Source organism: Rhopalosiphum padi, chromosome 4 (genome assembly GCF_020882245.1).
Source record: "Rhopalosiphum padi isolate XX-2018 chromosome 4, ASM2088224v1, whole genome shotgun sequence".
Lineage (NCBI taxonomy): Eukaryota > Metazoa > Arthropoda > Insecta > Hemiptera > Aphididae > Rhopalosiphum > Rhopalosiphum padi.
Genome location: NC_083600.1, coordinates 51,251,952 through 51,272,700, shown reverse-complemented (window position 1 = coordinate 51,272,700; position 20,749 = coordinate 51,251,952). Strand labels below are relative to the sequence as shown.

At 25.3% G+C, this 20,749-nt stretch overlaps 2 protein-coding genes across 3 annotated transcripts in view; both read right to left on the bottom strand.

The window, feature by feature from the left end:
- LOC132930817 (zwei Ig domain protein zig-8-like) overlaps window positions 1-20,749 on the bottom strand; it is a 225,103-nt gene that overhangs the window by 182,181 nt on the left and 22,173 nt on the right. For both annotated transcript variants that reach the window (XM_060996891.1, XM_060996890.1), the window contains exon 2: window positions 9,771-9,903. In XM_060996891.1, coding sequence (XP_060852874.1) covers window positions 9,771-9,834 — 64 coding nt within the window. In that variant the 5' untranslated portion in view covers window positions 9,835-9,903. The remainder of the gene's footprint in view (window positions 1-9,770; window positions 9,904-20,749) is intronic.
- Window positions 1-20,749, bottom strand: part of LOC132930816 (ATP-dependent DNA/RNA helicase DHX36-like) — a 242,856-nt gene that overhangs the window by 211,965 nt on the left and 10,142 nt on the right. The window lies entirely within an intron of this gene.

The following is a 20,749-nucleotide window of genomic DNA, read 5'->3' as shown; positions in this document are numbered from 1 at the left end:
AAACATAATTTATGTTCATATTAAAGTACCTACGTAGTTAATTAGCCATCAATTTAATTTAAATAACGATCAGATAAACGTAGCAGATTAACGCCAAAATCTAAAATACGTCCGGTAACGACTAGTAGGATTGTATTAAAAAATACAACAAAATTTATTTCAAATTATGCAAAGATATGTGTATTCAAAAACATATACATTTACTGATAAAAACGACTGTTTATTGTTATGTACTGTTTACACGATAAAAGAATCACTTTATATATACAATAAGGTATATATAAGTATACTTCATTTGACTACACACATTTCCGTATGCGTTTGATTTTCTTCCGATACATCGACCGTATTGATAAAATATGTTTTCCGACGTCATCACACCTTGTCGTCGCAAAGTTAAGGAATATCATAATCAATTATATATTATAAAATATATATACATATATAGAACATAAAATATTTGAATATTTTGTAAACATTGGAATTTAAATATATATAATATACGCCATGCTGTATATTCATATAATATTATATATCAATGTTTGTTGATTTAATATCGAATACTATATTCTAGTCTAGATGTATTAGTTTTTTTAAAATTAATAATGCTTATTTTTAGTCATGATATAAAATTATTGTGTTACATTTAAATTAACAATATTGATATTATTATAATATCATGATTAATATATTGGACATGATAAGTGCTTTTTTGATTTTTTTTTTTTGTTTTTTTGAAATTACATAGTCCTGGATACAATTTGATAAAAATAAATAATGATAATAATTCAATAAATTCTTAATGTGATTAAAAATGACAACATCGGTATTACTTGTAACAGTTCTGTATTTTTTTTTTTCATAATCTGGGAAAAGTCACTGGTGGGTGTATGAGCTAAAAATAAATTAAACTAATCTATAAATAAATTATGGCAATATTTTTTTTTTCTTATTTAATATTGCGTTTGAATTGGCATCTATACATTACTATATTAATTGTAAAACTATTTCAATTAATTTTAACTAAGCCCCTAATTAAAATATCATTATATATTCTTAACTTAACAAACTAATAAAATGATTAATATTTTGCAATTTGTATGAATATTTATATTGTAATTGGCTCTTCGAGAGATGATAAAATACTATTTCACAATAAAAACTAATATTATTACCAACCATCGTAAAATAAATACATTTTTCAGAGTAATGATGTGATTTTGTATTTTTAAAAGTATATTTTATCCATGTTCTAGCTTTAAATCGTAACATGTTTACTAAACTGAGGATTACGAAAAACCACGGTGAACAAACCCCATAACCTCTGTTTAGCGTATATCATTGTGTTGTGCTGTGCATTTTATTTTGTTTTGTAATTAACCGTTAGAGATAAATATCATTATTATGATATAAATTGTATTTGAAAAAAAATGTATACGAGTACATGACTAAAACATTAAAAAAAGATCAAACAATTAAAAAAAAAAACGTTTATTTGTATTTATTTCCTATTGGAGCACTGTTTATGAGCTTTAGAAAATATATTCATAATTAGTTATAATTTAATACTGGTATTTGTACTTAAAATACAAATTTTTCAAGCATAATAATAATTTACATTTGCTTAGCGTTGTTTAGGATTAAAATATTATACTTCAATGGTCAATTATGTACGAAAAGACTTAGTATCAGCAAATCAGTCAATCTTAAAGAATTATTATTATTTATTTTTACATTTTATAAAATCTGTATTTACATTATAATAAGTCATTTTCAATAATAAATAATGAAAAATAAACTCTGAGATAAAATAATAATGATTACTAAAACATATTGTCGAATATTATAATATGTAATGTAATATTATTACGTGCTGTGTCATTTCTAACACAATAAGCTATTGAAAATGTTATATTAATTACAGTCGTCCAAAGAATAACATATAATGTAACATAATATAAAGTATTTCTCGCTATAAACTCGATATACTTTGTATTTTAAAATGAGATCAATGAGAATTGAAAAAAATCCATTATTTCTTATAATTATCAGGGGAGAAAAAGAACGTATCTAAACAGGAAACAAGGAATGAGTTTTAGAAAAAATTTTTGTTATAAAATAATTTTGTTTTTTAATATTTTTTTTGTTGAAAAAAAAAAACAATTTTACCGAACATTATTTTGTTTGAAATTCAAAAATATCATTCTATTACTTATTCATACCATCGAACTATTCACGCGTTGTTCATCGGTAAGTCATTGGTGTCTTAAAAGTTATCAACAATATTTTACTTATTTATTATATTAGAAAAATTAATTCAACATACTATATTACCAATTTTAAAATAAATTACTATAATTAATAGGCAATATGAACATAATAATAAAATAAATTTAATAATATAGACAGTAGCTGAATGATTTTTCTGTGCGAATTAAATTTAACACATCCGTGATAGTGATGTGGCACATTTGAAACCTTATTATGCAGCAGAGAATATTGTTCTCCAGTGTTTATATTTTTTGTGTCTATTTTAAAAAGTAATATCCTAAAATTACGAACTATTGATTTTCATCTATATTACCAATATTATGAATAAACATATTTTAGTAAATTAAAATTATGTATAAAAACATTACCCGAATAACTAATAATTGCATATAATACAGGACGCCGTCTTAGAATAATTTTAGTCATAAAATATTGTTAAAAATGCATAAAAACTAATAAGTATTTTTTATACACAGTTTTTAATATTATAGGTAGGCTATAACTTCAGTTTATGCAGCTTAATAAAACCAAGTTTGTTAAATACTATTAAAACAAAGACAATTTCCTGTATCCGATTTGAGTTCCAAAGCGTATATCCGATGCAGGGTGGTATCCGAACCAATTTCAGGGTAACGTATATCTTATTATTGACGGCTTTACCCACCGCCAGCCGGTAAATACCAAGGCGTCATAATTAATACCATAACGGACTAGATAGATGTTAAAAGGACGTTTTTCAGGTGGCGGGGGTGGAAAAATTGTTTGAACCATCGTATTTAATGGATCACCATTCAACAGTGAACATGATGAATGTTTATACCATCTCCACACGCGCAGACATTATACGTTCACCTCGACATGGTGGTTAGGAACCAGTGAGTGACGTTTGATGGGCGGTGGTGAGGGGGAGGGTAAGATTGAAGTACGTTAGGAGCAGCCGTTCTTAATTGAGTCACGTGACACGGCATCGGTCAATGATGGATTGTTTAGTATGTTTCACAGCCAAAACATACGCATACTCTCAGAAGGTGTTCATGGTGATTGTGATATTATTCATCATCGTTATATTTGAAGTATTAAATATTTTAAATTAAAAACCTAACACAAAAACCAAAACACTATAGCTTAATATTATAATATAAGACATGTTATATGATAATTTATAGTTTAGTATAGTTATTATCGTGGTGATTTATTATGATATTTTCGGTTTAGTACATATTATTATAGTAGAATGTAGTTACGTTTAATTTTTCATGAAAAAAATTAAAATTAATTACGACTATTTTATAGTCGAACAGGATGAGTTAACTATATTAAAATAATCATAGAGTTTAAAGGTTTTGACATAATAACTTGCTGATCATTTTTTTTTTTTATATAGCAATTTTATTAGCCATTTTAGAACTATTATATGACCTTATGTAATACAGATTTAAAAACAATAACAAAATTTTATAATACATATATTATGTCAAATACAATGTATTTATTTAAATTGCAATTAACATATATATATTAAATAGGTACATTTTAAATTTAATCTAACCAAGTTATAAAGTGTTGCCTTTGGGGGGGGCTGCTATTATCATGTACCTATGTCAAGCTTTATATATTTCCACATTCATACTGATCGTAATAATAATTACAGATTGAACGCTTTACAGTAAAAATTGAAAAAATTCACAGAGTATGATGGTTGTATAATAAAATCTAAAAAATGCACCTTTTGCATACCACTGCATAATTGCACTGATTTTCCTTCAATTTTCAAAAGCCTTTAACGACTATAAAATATTTTTCAATATTCAGCGTCTTTCGGGTTATAGATAAAAAAAGTATACAGATATTCAAATTATAGAAACAATTTATTGATTACTGACCATCGTACAATAATATTAATTTGATGTATTATACAATAAGTTCAACTGGTAGTTAATTGTGAGGCGATATTTTCAAGAAAATCATTGTGTTATATTATTTGACTGATTTGGAATATTATCTTTTAAAAAATATATAATCATATTATACAAGAGATATTATATTTCACGTGGTATTATTCTATTAATAAGTAAAATGTTAAATCGATGTTGTAGAGTTTTGTAGTATTTTTTTTGAAAAAACGATAAACTTTATTCTGTAAAAATTAGTTTTTTACATCAAAATTCTATGGGAAATTTATAATAGCTCTAGACTTTTCACGAATAATTTGTTTAATTATATTAATAAAAAAAAACTAATTATTTGTATAGCATTTTTCAAAAATAGAAATTTTTATAAATTGTATACTATTTTAAAATGATAATTGTATCTGTTTTAAAAATAACCTTGCCAATGTATTAACAATAAGGCGTATATTTATATAGGACCAATTATCTAGAACAGCATTTTTTTCTATTTAATTGTGACGATTATTTATCCGTAATAAAGTATAAATTCCAAATTTGTATAAGTAATAAATAAGAGAGGGGATTTAGATTAAGCGATAACGAATACTTAAATTAGTTTCAAAACTTACCAAAAAATTTAAGACATTCAATTTATTTTATAAATGATTATTATTGGTATTATAAACTATGTCAAACTATTTAAAAAATAAAAATCAATGTTTTTTAATTAAGTTATTGAATCACATAATTAGTCATGGACCACGATTACATTTTTGAATGGTATATATAGCGAAAATGTACTGTATGCGTTAATATTCATTGATAGTTTTATCGAGAGGAGGTAGTTTTTTGATAATAATTGTACATTAAAATGATACGTTTTATTTAAATATGACTATGATTTACTTTGAAAATTATTAGAATTTTGTTATTTGTAGTGCTTTTACCACATAGTTTAATATTACTTATATCACAGGTCATAACGTATATGAATTTGAATAACACAATCGTACATATTAATACGTGGAAATTGTATAATTGTTTAAAATCAACTTTGCCATATTAAATATAGAATAATATTTATAGTACAATCGAGGTTTTGATGTTCAAATCGTTTCCAAATAATTGAGAAAAATTTCATAACAAATAAACAAATATAAACCATATTTCCCGCAATTTTATTTACCAACAATAATTTTACATAAGTCCCGGAAACCGAATAATACATATTCAATGAAACAATGATAATAATTATACAAACGATTTTCCACCGCTCATATCATAACATTGTTTACATGCGGCGGAAGAAATACACACCATCAATATCTCAGTGGTGTGTATCGACTTATCCGGGTAAAGTTAAGAGTTAGAAGTGAAATGAAAATAAATAATATATTATACACTGCATAATGCGGATATGCAACTCCTGCAAGGTTTATGACATCACGCACAGGCCATAGAAAATGCAAATCATTAGCTGAATAGCTCAATCAGACCTTCGGCATCATTTATTCCTATTACCATCAATTTAGTAATGCCAGTTAATATTTAAACAAACAATTAACTAAACTATCTTTATATGTACTTTATGTTAATAACACCGTAAATGACAACCACTGCCGAGAGTATTTTCAAATAAAAATAGCAATTTAAAAACCGGAAAAGTCGGTCTGCTAGTAAATCTCAAATGTACACCGTCATTGAGTAAGTCGTTGTAATGGATGTGTTAAATTCAATGATACATCATATAGTATGCACAAAATGATTCCAAGCGGAAATAGCCTGTCAGGCTATAACTCATAGGAGTATATATTATTACATTTTTATTCTATTAGCAATACGGTAAACTGAACTAGTTTTCATAATACAAATCACATATTATGCATATTTTGACTTTACACATTAACTACAATGCACGCTAAAAATTGTTCTTAATTTCTAGAAATAAAAACGTACGAAGAATCTATTGTGTTGCATTTTCAAAACCTAGCTGAGTGATAAATTCAAACATTTTATGAATTTTCAACTGCAGATAATTTGTAAATGTTTATGATTGATATGTTGAGCAGTTAAAAAAAAAATTGCGAATATTTATTATTATTTTTTTTTTTTTGTAATATCTGTATTGAACATAATTGTATACTAAATGTTGAGGTTTTTGATTTAGTAAAACAATTTATTAATTTAAATTGAAAAAAATAAACGTTTAAGATTACAATCAGGAATCTTAAATTAACTTGCCAGGTGGTACCGCGGAAGCCTTCCTATTCTAATTTTAAACGTCATTATCATCAAGTGTTATCACACTTTTTCACTTTTTTTTTATACCATATTTATTTTAGGTAAAGATTATAAATATATTGATTTAAAGTAATAAAAAGATTACAATCGTTCATAAATAGTTTAAAAAAAATCAAAATATTGAAAATTATATTAAGTTTATATGAAAGAGCTAATATTAATTTTAAACAAATGTCAAGAGTCTGCAGTTATTTATTTTTGCATTACAATAAACAATACAAAATCGATTTTGTTGTAAACCGGAGTTGCATTAATATTCCGTTTTTTTTTTTTAAATTATGTTATTTAATTTTCTAAGAGAATATCCTACTTTTTATCGTCTAAAGTACCAACATGATCCAATTTCTCACCAGAAATCATCCACAAAGTTGAAGTTTGAAGCATTTATGTAACTCTGAAATGTGATGATCGATATAGGTAAACATCAACACATTGTATAAAAAACTACACATCATTGTAATACCAATACGTTCATAACTCCACTCAAAAACTAAAAGTTAATGAAAAAGTCTACAATAAAACTTTAATATAAATTTATAAAATTGATGTTTTTACACGTGATTGAGATACGAATAAGTAAGACAATTTTCAATTAATTTTTACTATTGTATAACTATTATTATTATTATTATTATATTAATTAAACTCAAATAAATCAAAAATGCTACCACGTATTAGCCTAAACCCTATTAATTAAATTGCAAATATGAATTAACTATGAATAGACTACGTACAACAGGTCACTCAAAGATCTCCCACAGACATATTATGCGAAGAGAAGAACCAAAACTGTGCCAAACCTGTAGAGAACCTCTTACAGTCAAGCACCTCCTCGTGTATAGTACGAAACCATTTAGAAACTAGAAAAAAACCTAGGAATATCTGATAATTCTTTGAAGCTATTGATCCAATCGAAGACAACATCAACAAAATTATTTCATTCCTCAAATGTATTGATATGTATAGCTTAATCTATTGAGTCCAATGTATTTATTCATATGTATCTAATATTTATTATTTTTGAATATAATAATTTAAGTCGTTGATGCTGTGCTAAGAATAATAATAATAAAAAAAAATATATTAATTATCAGTAGGTTTAAATGAAGAATAGGTAACTAATATACAAATATAATTTTTAATAGTTTCATATATAATATTATTATATTATGAAATGTTTGGTTTATGTGAATAGTTTGATCGTAGAATAAAATATATATATATAATTTGATAATGATTCAAATATATATATATTGTTTCTAAGTATGTAAATACTTATAATTTTCATATAATAATATACCACATTATATAAATAATTTAATTAAGTATACCATGTCGTTTTTATGTTATGTTATCGTAAAGTAATATTTTTTACATCATATTTATGAACATTTAGAGTATAATATTCTAGTGTTCTACACTTGTTTAATATAAATATATATACAATACATTTAAATTGTATTAAACGTTATATAAACTTGTTTATGTAAATATTTACTTATTTATGTGTTTAACAAACTAAGATTTAATACCTTAACAGTCATAAATTATAGTATAACCCAAAATATGAAATAAAAAACAATAATTATTGTCAATTAATTATAATTTATAATTAATTTTTAAGCCATTCCAATGATCTAATTTGTTTGTAAAGGTTTTAAAAAAATAAAAAGAACCGTAATAACAAAATATTTTAAAAGGGTCTTAAAAATTAAATGAAATAAAAATAATTAAAATATCCACACTTTAATAATATCGTCATGTGATATAAAACATTCGCCATTCGGGTAAACAAAAATGAATTATAAATCATTTTTGACAGGGTTAAAACTTCTATCCAAAATCCAACGAAATAACTTTATTTGCCGTTGTTATATATCGATCCATGTCCATTATAAACGCACAGGAAAATGCACCAGTGAATTTCCCAATGACAGCCTTGTCTCTAATAACGAATTAAAGTATATAATGTGGGTCCTATATGGGGTGATCGCAAACAAAAGTTTTTTGAGAATATTATATATTGTGTAAGGTACTACTTATTATTTCACTCTCGTCCTCCTCTAGTTCACTTGTCAAGGGTTAAAACTGTGACCAAAAGTTCTTATTGTTTCTCTGATAGTATTTGATAAATGCGTCTTGCAAGTTGCAACCATACTGCGAACAGCATCGATCATTTATATATTCTTTAGGTTGACAACAAACGTTTTGTCTTGGACTTAAAATATATTTAATTAAAAAAAAAATATATACATATATATAGTATAGTTACATTTACGTTTTAAACTACTAAGAAATGCTTATTCCAAAAGAATGAATTTGTATATTGTACCTAAATTATTTTTGCATTTAATTCTTCAGTGAAAATATTTAAATTATTGATTACATAATATTAAAAATAAATAAATATATTAAAAATGTCTCAAAGAGTAACGTTGTACAAATAATATTTGTATTTAATAACATGGAATAAAATTGGACATTTTATAAACAAAAACTTAACAAATTTTTATAAAAAACTAAAATATAATAGACTTGTATAAAAGTTTTGGATTACAATTGTGATCAATGTGCGATAATGCGATATGATAAAGGAATATTAAAGTTAACTTAAAATATACTATAATACACGATAGTTCACTTAGCATGCTCATCTCTATTTGTTTTATTTTTTCTTTAATAATGCATTTGGTTAAGTTCTAATTTTTGTATTTTTAAGTATATTTAATGGCCATTTTTTCAAATATTCAGAGTTATTATAACATTTAAAAAGTGTTCTGTGGCGACGCAAACTACTTTCATTAAAATAACGAACAAAGTTTTGATAGTTAATTATTAAGTAGCTAATTTGTTGTTTTTTAATATTTAAATTTATCAAAATAGAAATTGTAATGAGTAGTTTTTAAGATCTTAAAATATGTTAAATATAATAATCAATAAAACATCATTGAAGGTGGAGCTAGGATATAGAAGAAAAAATACCTGTTTACAATAATATTATACATTGAAATTTCATATAACGAAGTCGAATAAGCAACAAAAAAAATTCGTAGTATGGAGGAATTCGTTAAGTATAATTACGTATTCATTAACAATGAAGCTCATAGTTCTTAAAAATATTTTGTAAAATGTAAGTTCGTTGTATGGAAATTTTATACTGTATTATATCAAACAGTTTTTATGAAAAAACGACGCACACTATTTTTGTATTTTAATAAATTAATTAAATAGGTCTTCGCGTGACTATACAAGAATATTACATTAATATATATGTGTTATTTTGAATATAAAAATAGATGTAAAACTTACCATTGATAAACAGTGCAACTAAGAACAGATTTGGTACCATTTCCCTGAAACGTACGAAGGTCATCCGCCAAGGATTATAAATTTAATTGGACAGCTACAGTACCAGTGATAAGCATCGTGATCTCGGAACTCTCTGAAACAAGATAAACCAATACAAATTTTCAGATCTTTCCACTAAACATAAAAAAGTACATAACTACATTTTATTGTCGTTGAAAAATAAAAAATTAAAATATCGATTAAAATGTATTAATTAGTCAAACAATATTAGCACCGTAGCTTAAGTTTTTCTAAAACGTGTATTAGTATGCCGATTGTATGTAATATTTGTATACAAGATTTTATTTTAACGCTATAATTCTAAGAACAGATTTTTTTCTCTGAACGAACAAAAAGCAATAATATTAAATAAAACAAAATATACTGACGTGACACTAAATAAGAGAAGACTCCTTTCTAGGAGAAAAATAATGTCGTGAAAAAGATTGGAGGGTTTTCAGAAGTTTGTATTAAAGCAGCAAATATATAAATTATAATCATAATGTTGTATATAACAATTTAATATATTAAAGATAATTTTTTTTTTATTTTAAAAATAAAAAACAAGAACAAAAGACGAAAGAGGCATTCGATTAAAAGACCATAATATCAAATTGAATTCCATTAAAAAAAAATCAAAATTACTAAACTGCCTTTATAATAGTGAGTACTCGTTGACCAAAAAAAAAAAAAAAATATTTTAAAAAAACAACAGCATATATTTACAGCACGCATTATTTCCCTAAATAATATAATAAGTTTTTTTATAAAAGTTAAGAAGTTAATTTATCGTATTTCTTATATTATTTTATTTTAGAAAACTGTATTTTTCTTGGATAAAAAATAAAATTATAGAGCATATAGACTAAATATCACATTGTGACTACTTTGTTTTAAAGTAAAATACCGTAATTTTAGGCCGTATTAAAATAGTTATTGTTATTATATTATAGAAGTTCATTTAAATTGTAATTATTAAATCACAAAAATGTACAAGCTACTTGCACCTATTAATTGCAGTGTAATAAATTTATAAAATCTTCAGTTTGAATAGGTAAGGTTGGAAAATGTAGCAGAATGTTTATCACAAATAGTTCATACTGCGACTAAAAAATAAACAATCACAATTATTATTTGAAGATAAAATATGTACCAAATTATATATTTAAACGATAAATAACGATGTAAATTATTTTTTTATAATTTAAAAACACTATTCGCGAGAACTTCCATTTTTTTTCTAATATTATACATTTTACATATTATTATACACAAAGACATTTTCATAATATTTTGATTAATTTTAAGGTATTATCTACTTGTTTTGTATTATAAACCTATTCACGTTGTTTTACGATAAGACGGTATTAACTCGGCATATTAACTCAATAGGTAAAATTTCAAAATAAATTACTCTATTAGCCATATAAAAAAAAAACCATATCATTAAATTTACTTAGTGATATAGGCTAACAGACTATCATATCCGCTCAGAACCGTTAAATTCCAATTCTCGATTTTTTTTTATTATCTAAAAATATAATATATTGATTTTGTTACAAATTGACAATGGGTTTAAGGTTAAAGTTATGCTTTGTAACGTTTATTTTTTATGTTTACAAAAATCTCTCAATTTTCAATTTTTTGTAGTCCCAAAAAATTATACTTTATAGTATAATATTTTGTATTCTATTTCCATAGCGTTCAATATAAAAGTTGTTTAGTATTATAATATTAAATAATCGAAAAAATATTAATCAAAAGGAAATAAATAAATAAAATTAAATTGATAAGAAATAAATCATTCGTTCTGCACAAAATAAAAAAGAATCTATGGTTAATCTTTGTATTAGATGAGTATATTGCATAATTTTAGAACAGTATTATGAAATAGTTAGACGATTCCGAGTAAATGTTATTTTAAATGTCTGATAATTTTCCTCATATTATCATTGAAGTAGATGTTTTATATTTTTTTAACTAAAATAAATTATTAAGATTTATTTAAGAAGTTTGTTGTACCTATAGTTATATATTAATGGATACATTATGTTGACAAATAGCATGATCAATTTTAAGTGTAATAATAAATTGTATACGACAGTCAAAGTTTTTGCATACATTATTGAAGAACCAAATTGTTTGTTATAACGTATTCAACATAGAAAAATAAAATAATATGTTTTTCGAACACATGTTTTATACTACATATTGATATAACTCATAATCATAACAATTTAAGTTGATAAATTTGTTGAATAATAAATATATTTATCCACACCACTGTTAAACTATATATTTTATTGTATTTTAATATTGATAAAGTTAATGCTAATATATCTGCCAGAATCGCCTTGATTGATTTTGCAATTCCATAGGAAGTAGTGTGTTATTGTTCGTAAATTATGCAGACTGTGGGTAATGCGTTGTATTGTCAGCGGTACTTAGCATGTGATTTAAAATAATGACTCGAAAAACAAAAACAAACCAAACTTTGTCTGAAAACATTGTTAAACACCCGTATACTGTATAGTGGTCATTAAGTTACGAATTATAATATTATTGTTGACGTATAAAACGTTTCAATAATAAAAAAGTGAATGATCGTGTAAATATTATGTAAAGCCCGTCGGCCGACGTTGTTGGGGAGCTTAATAAAACAAAAAATAATTTCAAAATGAAGACCATCCGCAATTTCGTTAAACTAGAGAACGTCGGCCATAGAAAATCATTGTAATTTTGTAACACGTGTATATCTTATAGTTTTGCCAAACGTTTGACGATCACGTGTGAACCGTCCGTCATTAATTATTGTAATACCCGTACGCGTGTATTGGATTCGTAATTATTTTACTATAGATAAATAGTGATTACTGAGCTATCGTCCAAAATAATGGTAGACTAATTCATAGGCTCAGGTGGGTAACATTTTGTTTTCGATTTAAGTGTATAACGCACTCGTACAACTATAATAAATAATATAAATATTTTACAACCTTAAACGTACCTGCGTGCTTGAATTAAATAAGCACAATATTTAAAAATATAAGTATGTTAATGCAGTAATCACTTTATTCTACAAATAAAATATGTCTATTATCTATACAACATTATTATATGATTAATAATAATAATAGTTATTATGTTACATTAACATACTTATATATTTTTAAATTGTGCTTATTTAATTCAAACACGCAGGTACGTTTAAGGTTTTAAAATAGTTATAGTGTGTGTTGCATGAGTGCGTCACTTAAATTGAAAAAAAAAAGTTACCCACCTGAGCCTATGAATTAGTATACCATTATTTTGGACGATAGCTCAGTAATCACTATTTATTTATATAGTAAAATAATTACGAATCCAATACACGCGTTCAATTTATTATATTTTGCTTTTAAAAAAATGTACATTACACTATCCGTATCTTTCTGATTTTAATTGATTTTTATAAAATTTAATAACGTCTTAAAATAAAAACATGAAATAAATCGATACTTTCTGTTTTTAGTTATTAATCCTAACTCTTAAGTAGAGGTCATTTATTTTTCTGTGCTATTTTACATGAATATAAAAGGGAGATTTAATAACGGCGAATACCTAGGTCTTTTAAGTAAACTGTCATTTCAAAAAATAAATAAAAATTAATTGTATCAAATATATTTCTTTAAAATCGATACTTATTTATAATTTATTTGCTATACTCATGATTAAAATATTGATTGATACCATATTATTTTGTTTGTTTATGTAGAATAATAACGTATTCAAACGGTATATTTTAATATATTTTATCGAATAAAGTGTTGACTAAAAATTTCATGATGAATTCAATATTATAACAATATTAATAACAATAATAACAAAATATAAAATATCTTTGAAGTTCGTGTAATGTAGTAACCATAATAATACGTATAATAGCCATTAATATATTATAATATATTTTACGATTTACGTTTCTACCACCAATATCGCAATGACGTAATATGATTAGTCTTTCTTTTTTTGTTTAATTCTCAGCATTGCAGCAAAGTTTTCTAATTATTTTTAAATAATTTGTTTCATAAAATGTGTTTATTTTTTTTATTTTAAATCATTATGAGCAAATAATAATAAACTTTATTTTAAATTGTTCTTTCAGTGAACGCAAACGTGTTACACAGTAAAAAAACACAATAGTTGAATTATCATAATTATATTATCGGCATACAAATCGTCTATTACGTGAACTGCTGAGCTCTGCACGTTCAATCGCGGATTCAATCGTATTATTGAAATATCTCAATCTCGATAAGAATGTCGGTTGGTACTATTATAATACTTTCTTTTTCTACGGAGAACTGTGTGCATACATAAAAAGTATTTTTATTTTTTATTCAATCGACAATGATACGAGTATGTTCTAGAAATCTAGAATATAGCATGATTCGATATAAAATCGTCATTTGTATTTTTATTATATTCCAAAAGCCCCATTCATGATTTCGTGATAAGGTAACACATACAAACTTTTTTATCTTCCCACTTGCCATGTACCTATAACAACATGCAATTTGGTATGATGCGCACATTTTTCATTCTATACAGTAACGTGGTAATTACTGATTGAAGGAAACGAATTTTACTATAAACAATATAATATAACTATTAGTTTGCTATTATACTTTATTGTATTTTTGTGTTTTTTTTTTTTAATACAATTTTTATTGTTTTGATTAATAATCAGAATTCAAGAACACAGTCATTGTTTATATTTTTTTATATTAATCATAAACTTTGAAGTAGTCAATACATTAGCTGGGCAGTAGTTGATAATAATTTAACAAGAATATGATCCAATTAACACAATTTAATTGCATATAAGTACCTTTAAAACGTGAGAAAAAATAAAAAACGTTCATAACTAGTTTTAGTAAATTAAATAATGAAAAAGAAGATCTGTTCATAAGTTTGAACGTAAATTAAAATTTAAGACAAATCTGCTTTAGTGTCAACTTCACGGTGGCCAACTTCAGGCAATGTGACAGGTAATATTGTTACACAGAAATAATATAACCGTGTACCCGCGTATTTACCCGTTTTTCTCCGTTTACAATTATTTTCGATCCAATTAATTTGTTTTCGTCTTCTGTCAGTTTATTTTCATTACCAATATTTGATAATAATTCATCATCTAATTGTCTGATTAATAATTGCAGAATACAATGTAAATATACACTACAAATTTACAAATCAGTTTAGTGAGTATAGGTGTTTTTGATATTTTAATCGTTTATGTTGGACATAATATTGCATGTAGTCTACTGATTACTGAAAGTCTGAAACTAAATAAAAGTAAAAATAAAATAATAATATTATATATTTCACAAAATAATGATTTTCTTGACTATATATTAATCTCAATTAAATCGTATGTCTATCGATAATAGTTCACACAACTTTTTATTGCAAACTCGATAATTGTTTAATTATTGCTTTCAAATACGGTTTGAGATATTGTTGCGAACTTTCGTTATTTGAATTTCGATTTTTTTTTTAAACTTATAAATATGTTAATATATTTATTAATGCTATATTGTTATAATGAAATTACCGTTGTTCAACCAATTACAGCAGTTACCTTTCTAGTCGTATAAATAATGTATATATTATTATGGATACCTAAGTAATGGGTTGACCGTGTTCGATATACGATGTGCACTGTATCCATTAAATATGTTATGTGTTATTCGATTTTTAACCAAATTCGCTGAATGTTTTCATTAATAATAAATGTAACTGTGAATATTTTTCCACGCCCAGTTTTTCGTTTATACTATTTTAAATGGTTTTGTCATACCATCGATTGTATAATAATTCATCGCGTTTCTCTTAACACAGCTCGTTATTACCAATTTGTAGATTCCAATGCTTGGCCGTATTGTATACGTTTGACATAACAATATGTATAATATTATGTTAAAATATTAAAATTAAAGACTATTTATGTAAAATCAATAATTTTATACTATTGGTAAACTTGTTATTACTGTTTAAAAACTGTTAAATATTTTATTACTAAATACCAGAAAAAAAAATATTTATATATCTTGTTTTCCCTATAGTATAAGTACCTATTTTGATCAGTATAGTTTTAAACAACACAAGACAATATATGTTATTATAATATGATATTTTTAAGTTTTCTTGCTATGACTAAATGTAAATTTATTTTTATCATTTATTTACTATGATCTAAGAGTTATTTGTTTTCGTCATGCATGTATAATATACATATATGATATTATATAATTATATTATTAAGTAAACTTTTAAAAATCGATCAAACTCGCCATAATTTTTCATTTTTTATTTTAAAATAAACTATTGCATTATTTATTATAATAGTAAAAACTTTTCTAATGAACACAATTCATATTGCTTGTTTTATTTTCGTCAAACAAAAATGGCGTTTTCCTAAAATGCAATAATTTCCATCCTACTCACTTAGGTACGTTTACTGTTTATTTTGGTATACACATGAGTTTTATGGTTTTTGCGTAATTTCTACAAACACCTTTTTGCTCTTTGTATTGGTAATATTGTTTATAGCTGGACAATGTTAAGTTATTTATGAGAATAATGCTATACCGAAATAATCCATATGTCAACTGTTGAATATGTTACACAATGTTCTCAGAAACTCCATTAACTACGTATATACGTAGATTTTCTAAGTTAGACTTAAACTAAACGGATATATTACACGTTGACATGAAATCCTATCATTAATCATTTAATACATTCATAATGAAACGATAATTATTATTGTCCATAAAACCATAGTAATCAGAATTTACGACAATATAAATTTTTACGACTTTCACGTCATTTTCAGATATAATTTTTGTCAATTTAAGAGTCAGAATAAAGCCCGAGGTGATATTTTTGTATATATTGTTGAATGAAAATTGTGTATTTACAAGTTATAAGTAGTGATTTCGTTGTGATATTGTTACAGAATCAACCAAACATAATAATAATGTATAGGCATTAATTAACCCTAATATGTCCATCGACTGATTATTTGTAACGTTGAAATAGACTCATCGGATCAACCATGATATTATAATATTATGTAGATACGCACAGCGCACAGTACAGTATATATGTATCAGCGAAAGACAGGAATTCCATTGTATTAAAATTTGACATGTCTAAATAAATCTATTACATATTTGTACATCCCTGTACAAATTGTCTATTTTATTTATGTAAATTTGATTAGACCATAAAGTAGTGTAACATAATCTTATCAACCGTCCGAGATAAATATAAAGTTTTTTTTTGTTCTACTTAGTTTTACGCCCGAGAATCCGATCCGAGATAATAATATTGTATTTGACGAAAATGGACCTAAATGTTGACGATTTTATGGTAATTTTATAGACTGTAGGAAATCGTGAAAAATGTATACGATATCTATATTAAAAAAAATTATACTACGAAAAATATAATCTTAACATTAAAACGATGATGGAATCTCTACAACAATTGGGAATAGATATTGACAAATATATGAATACAACGAAAAGGAAAGTTTTATTCGAAAGCTTTTCAGAATAATAATATAAAATATGTTATTATTTCGAGTTTATTATCAGTTCATAAAATTACATTTCAAAGTTTATTCTATTTTAAATAGTTGAGAGTTTGATAAACTTAACTTAGAGGAATTATTATAATATTTCCATTGCTTTATCCAATCTAGATTTTAAAATGGTTATTAAAATGAACTAAATACTGTTTAAAAAACGAACTCCCAAGCATTCAATGTTAAATGTATTTAATCCTTCGATACGGTTAATCAAACATACGATTTAAAGACACACGTCACTAAACATAATACATAAATATATACCTATAAATCCACGAAGATAAAACAACAGCTTTTGTAAAAAAAAAAAAAAACCTTAAACTATTAATAAATTTATATACTTCGATGTAAGGGCAATGACCGTGTAAATATTTCATGTCGTATAAAATCGATTTGTTGTTAAATTACGTATCGTATAGAGTATAATGTTTGTCGAAACAACAACAGTTGGCTAATACAATAACAACATCCTATAAAATACTTAATTAAATGAAAAAAACAATTTAACGATAACTGATTACCATCTATATTAGGCAGCGATACAATTTTTTTGGCCCGTCGTAAATGTTTGATTACTATCGTTCTAAAATTTATTTCTCAGCGTCTTAGCACCGGACGAGGAGTTCCGCCAGTACACTCGTACATAATAATATTTTGTTTTGTCCGCCGCGGTGGTGGGTGCATATTGCTCATATTTTGACACATTCGCGGCGGCGGCGTGTACAGTACGGTGTTGTGGTTCGCCACCCTTCGTCTTTCTTTTCGACCCAATCGCTCATGCACATGATGTGCAACTTACAATTATTCATGCTCCGCCCGGGGCCGATATCGCGCAGATATTATTTATCGCCCCGTTCATTCGCCGCCATACCGCACGCAGTTCACCCGGTCCGTTTCATTTGATTCCCGGCCAAATCGGCATCGACCGGGCACACCCTTAAATAATAACAATTTTCATTCGAATGTATATTATATATTATGAATATATGTGTGTGTGTGTGTGTGTGTGTGTGTACGGAAAAAAAAATATCAAATAAAATAAAATAATGGTAAAAAATGCCCCGCCATCCCTTCCATCCGGTCTCGCTTGATGCGTCCGTCCATCGAGGCGGCTAGTCGTTAGAAAATTTTATAGCGGCGCCGTAGCGTCTGTTCTTATTGTTATTTCCTTTTCGATGTTCCATACTAAGTATGAAAATATAGAAAAAACATTGGCATTTCTTTCACGCATCAATAATAACTATATCGAAAAAAAAAATGGTAGTCGTTTTGCCACGAGTTTTTGAAGTACTCAGTGAATATGAATATAGTACTCGGTATATACACGTTTTCCGTGTACAAATGTATATAATGTTATCATATTATATACGATAACTGTGGATAGCATTAAATATCCGAGCCCAGGTTTAACTTTTCCGAGATTTGTTACGAAGTTCACTTTGCTTAATCAAATTGTTTCAGCCTGAAGAATTATTTACAGTTTTTGCACAACGCTCGCGTGTCCTGCCACACATTGCCCCATAAATAAGACATCATTTTTCGTCGGTGTCTCGTCATAATAATATCACATTATGCATATTATTTATAATTGTTTTGAAGAGTGACAGTGTATTTATATAACGTTTATATGTATATAAACATCAATTGTATACGTTAAATGGTACTGCGGGGCAGATGAAATATAAAAGAGATTCATTCTCAAGTTTACGGTTCAAAAAGTGAGGGGAAATACGCCAATTAGTACAGTTATACACATCACCGTTATTAAATGTTGTCACGAAAAGGATCAATTGAGATAACCAACCGCTTATATCCCGTATATACACTTCTATTTAATATATTATTATACAATTTCCATTTAATACAATTTGCATTTTACAGGTATTCGATAACAATATTTATGAAATATTTGTAATATAATTTATTGTTATACATATTATATACATACAATTTTGAAATTTTAAATTGAAAATATAAATTATATTATTTATGTCTCAACTATCCGCTATTAAAGGTTATATAAAATAAGCCGAAAAATAAAAAGTATAAAAGATATTGTGTACTTACATGTTTATTAATTTCTACAATAATTAATATACTTATTTACCAGCATATTTTAATACTACAGACAACAATATATTTTTTTTTAATAAATGGAAGTCAGGAAGTGATTTATTATCAGACTAGTATCGCTTCGACAACCTTATCAAGGTATAAGTACTAATAAAGTTATTTATTTGTAATATAATATTAAATTAAAAACCAATTTGAAATCATTATTTATAAAAATATTTTTTACCGAGCATGTTTACTGTTGTTTCTTTAAAATTATTTTTCCAAGATTTTTCTTAAATTTAAAAAGACTTCTGAGAATATAATAAAACGACCTTTTCAAAGTTCATTTAGATTCAATTTCCGATTTATAAAGTGCTACTATATGAAACTTTTAAAGCACGCCTTATATTCGAAAAAGTGTTTATAGAAAAAACAAAACAAAATCATAAAACAAATACATTTCTCAATTCCTTCAGAATCTAAACATAATTTTGGAAAGAATTAGAAGATTTTTCTATTTTTTTTTTCTTTTAAATATTTTGTAATTATATTTTACATTGGTAAATATTAATAATTATTATGTCAAGTTCGTTAAAAATATTCAAAGTTATAATATGATTAAAACGAATTATTATTTTTCTATACTTATGATTTAGTTTTTACACGATGAGTGATTAAGTTAAAGCTACAAAAAAATATATATTTTGTCAAACTTAACTATTTAATTGTTTATATAGTTATTTTTTTCTTTTTAGAAAATAGTTAAATCGTAAGGGGTAAAAAAATTTGATAAATTATAGAATATGCGTTCAACTACCTATCTCATTATCTAATTTTTCAAATTCTTTTATAAGTGGTATTATAAAATTTTGGTATTAAAAAATTTGATTTATTTGATTGATAAAATTAAATAAATTAAACATTTATTCTACCTTAAAGAATTTTATTTTCAATATGGAAGTGTGAAACAATGTCTTTAATTAAATAAAATTATTTAATAGCACTATAATAGATTAATATAAATTATAGTTTTTAGCTTCCAGAAAGATCAGAAATTGTGAATAGAGTTTACCCTGCATCCCAAGAGGCAAAGGTTATAAGAAACCCAAGGAAAGATACAATTTAAAATTATTGCATTGCTATCGTAGTTGGGAATTAGATTAGCAAGTGTAAACATTTTCATTGGTCTAAGATTATTAAAAACTGATTGATATAAACTATAAACAAATAATGTATTTGAAGGAAA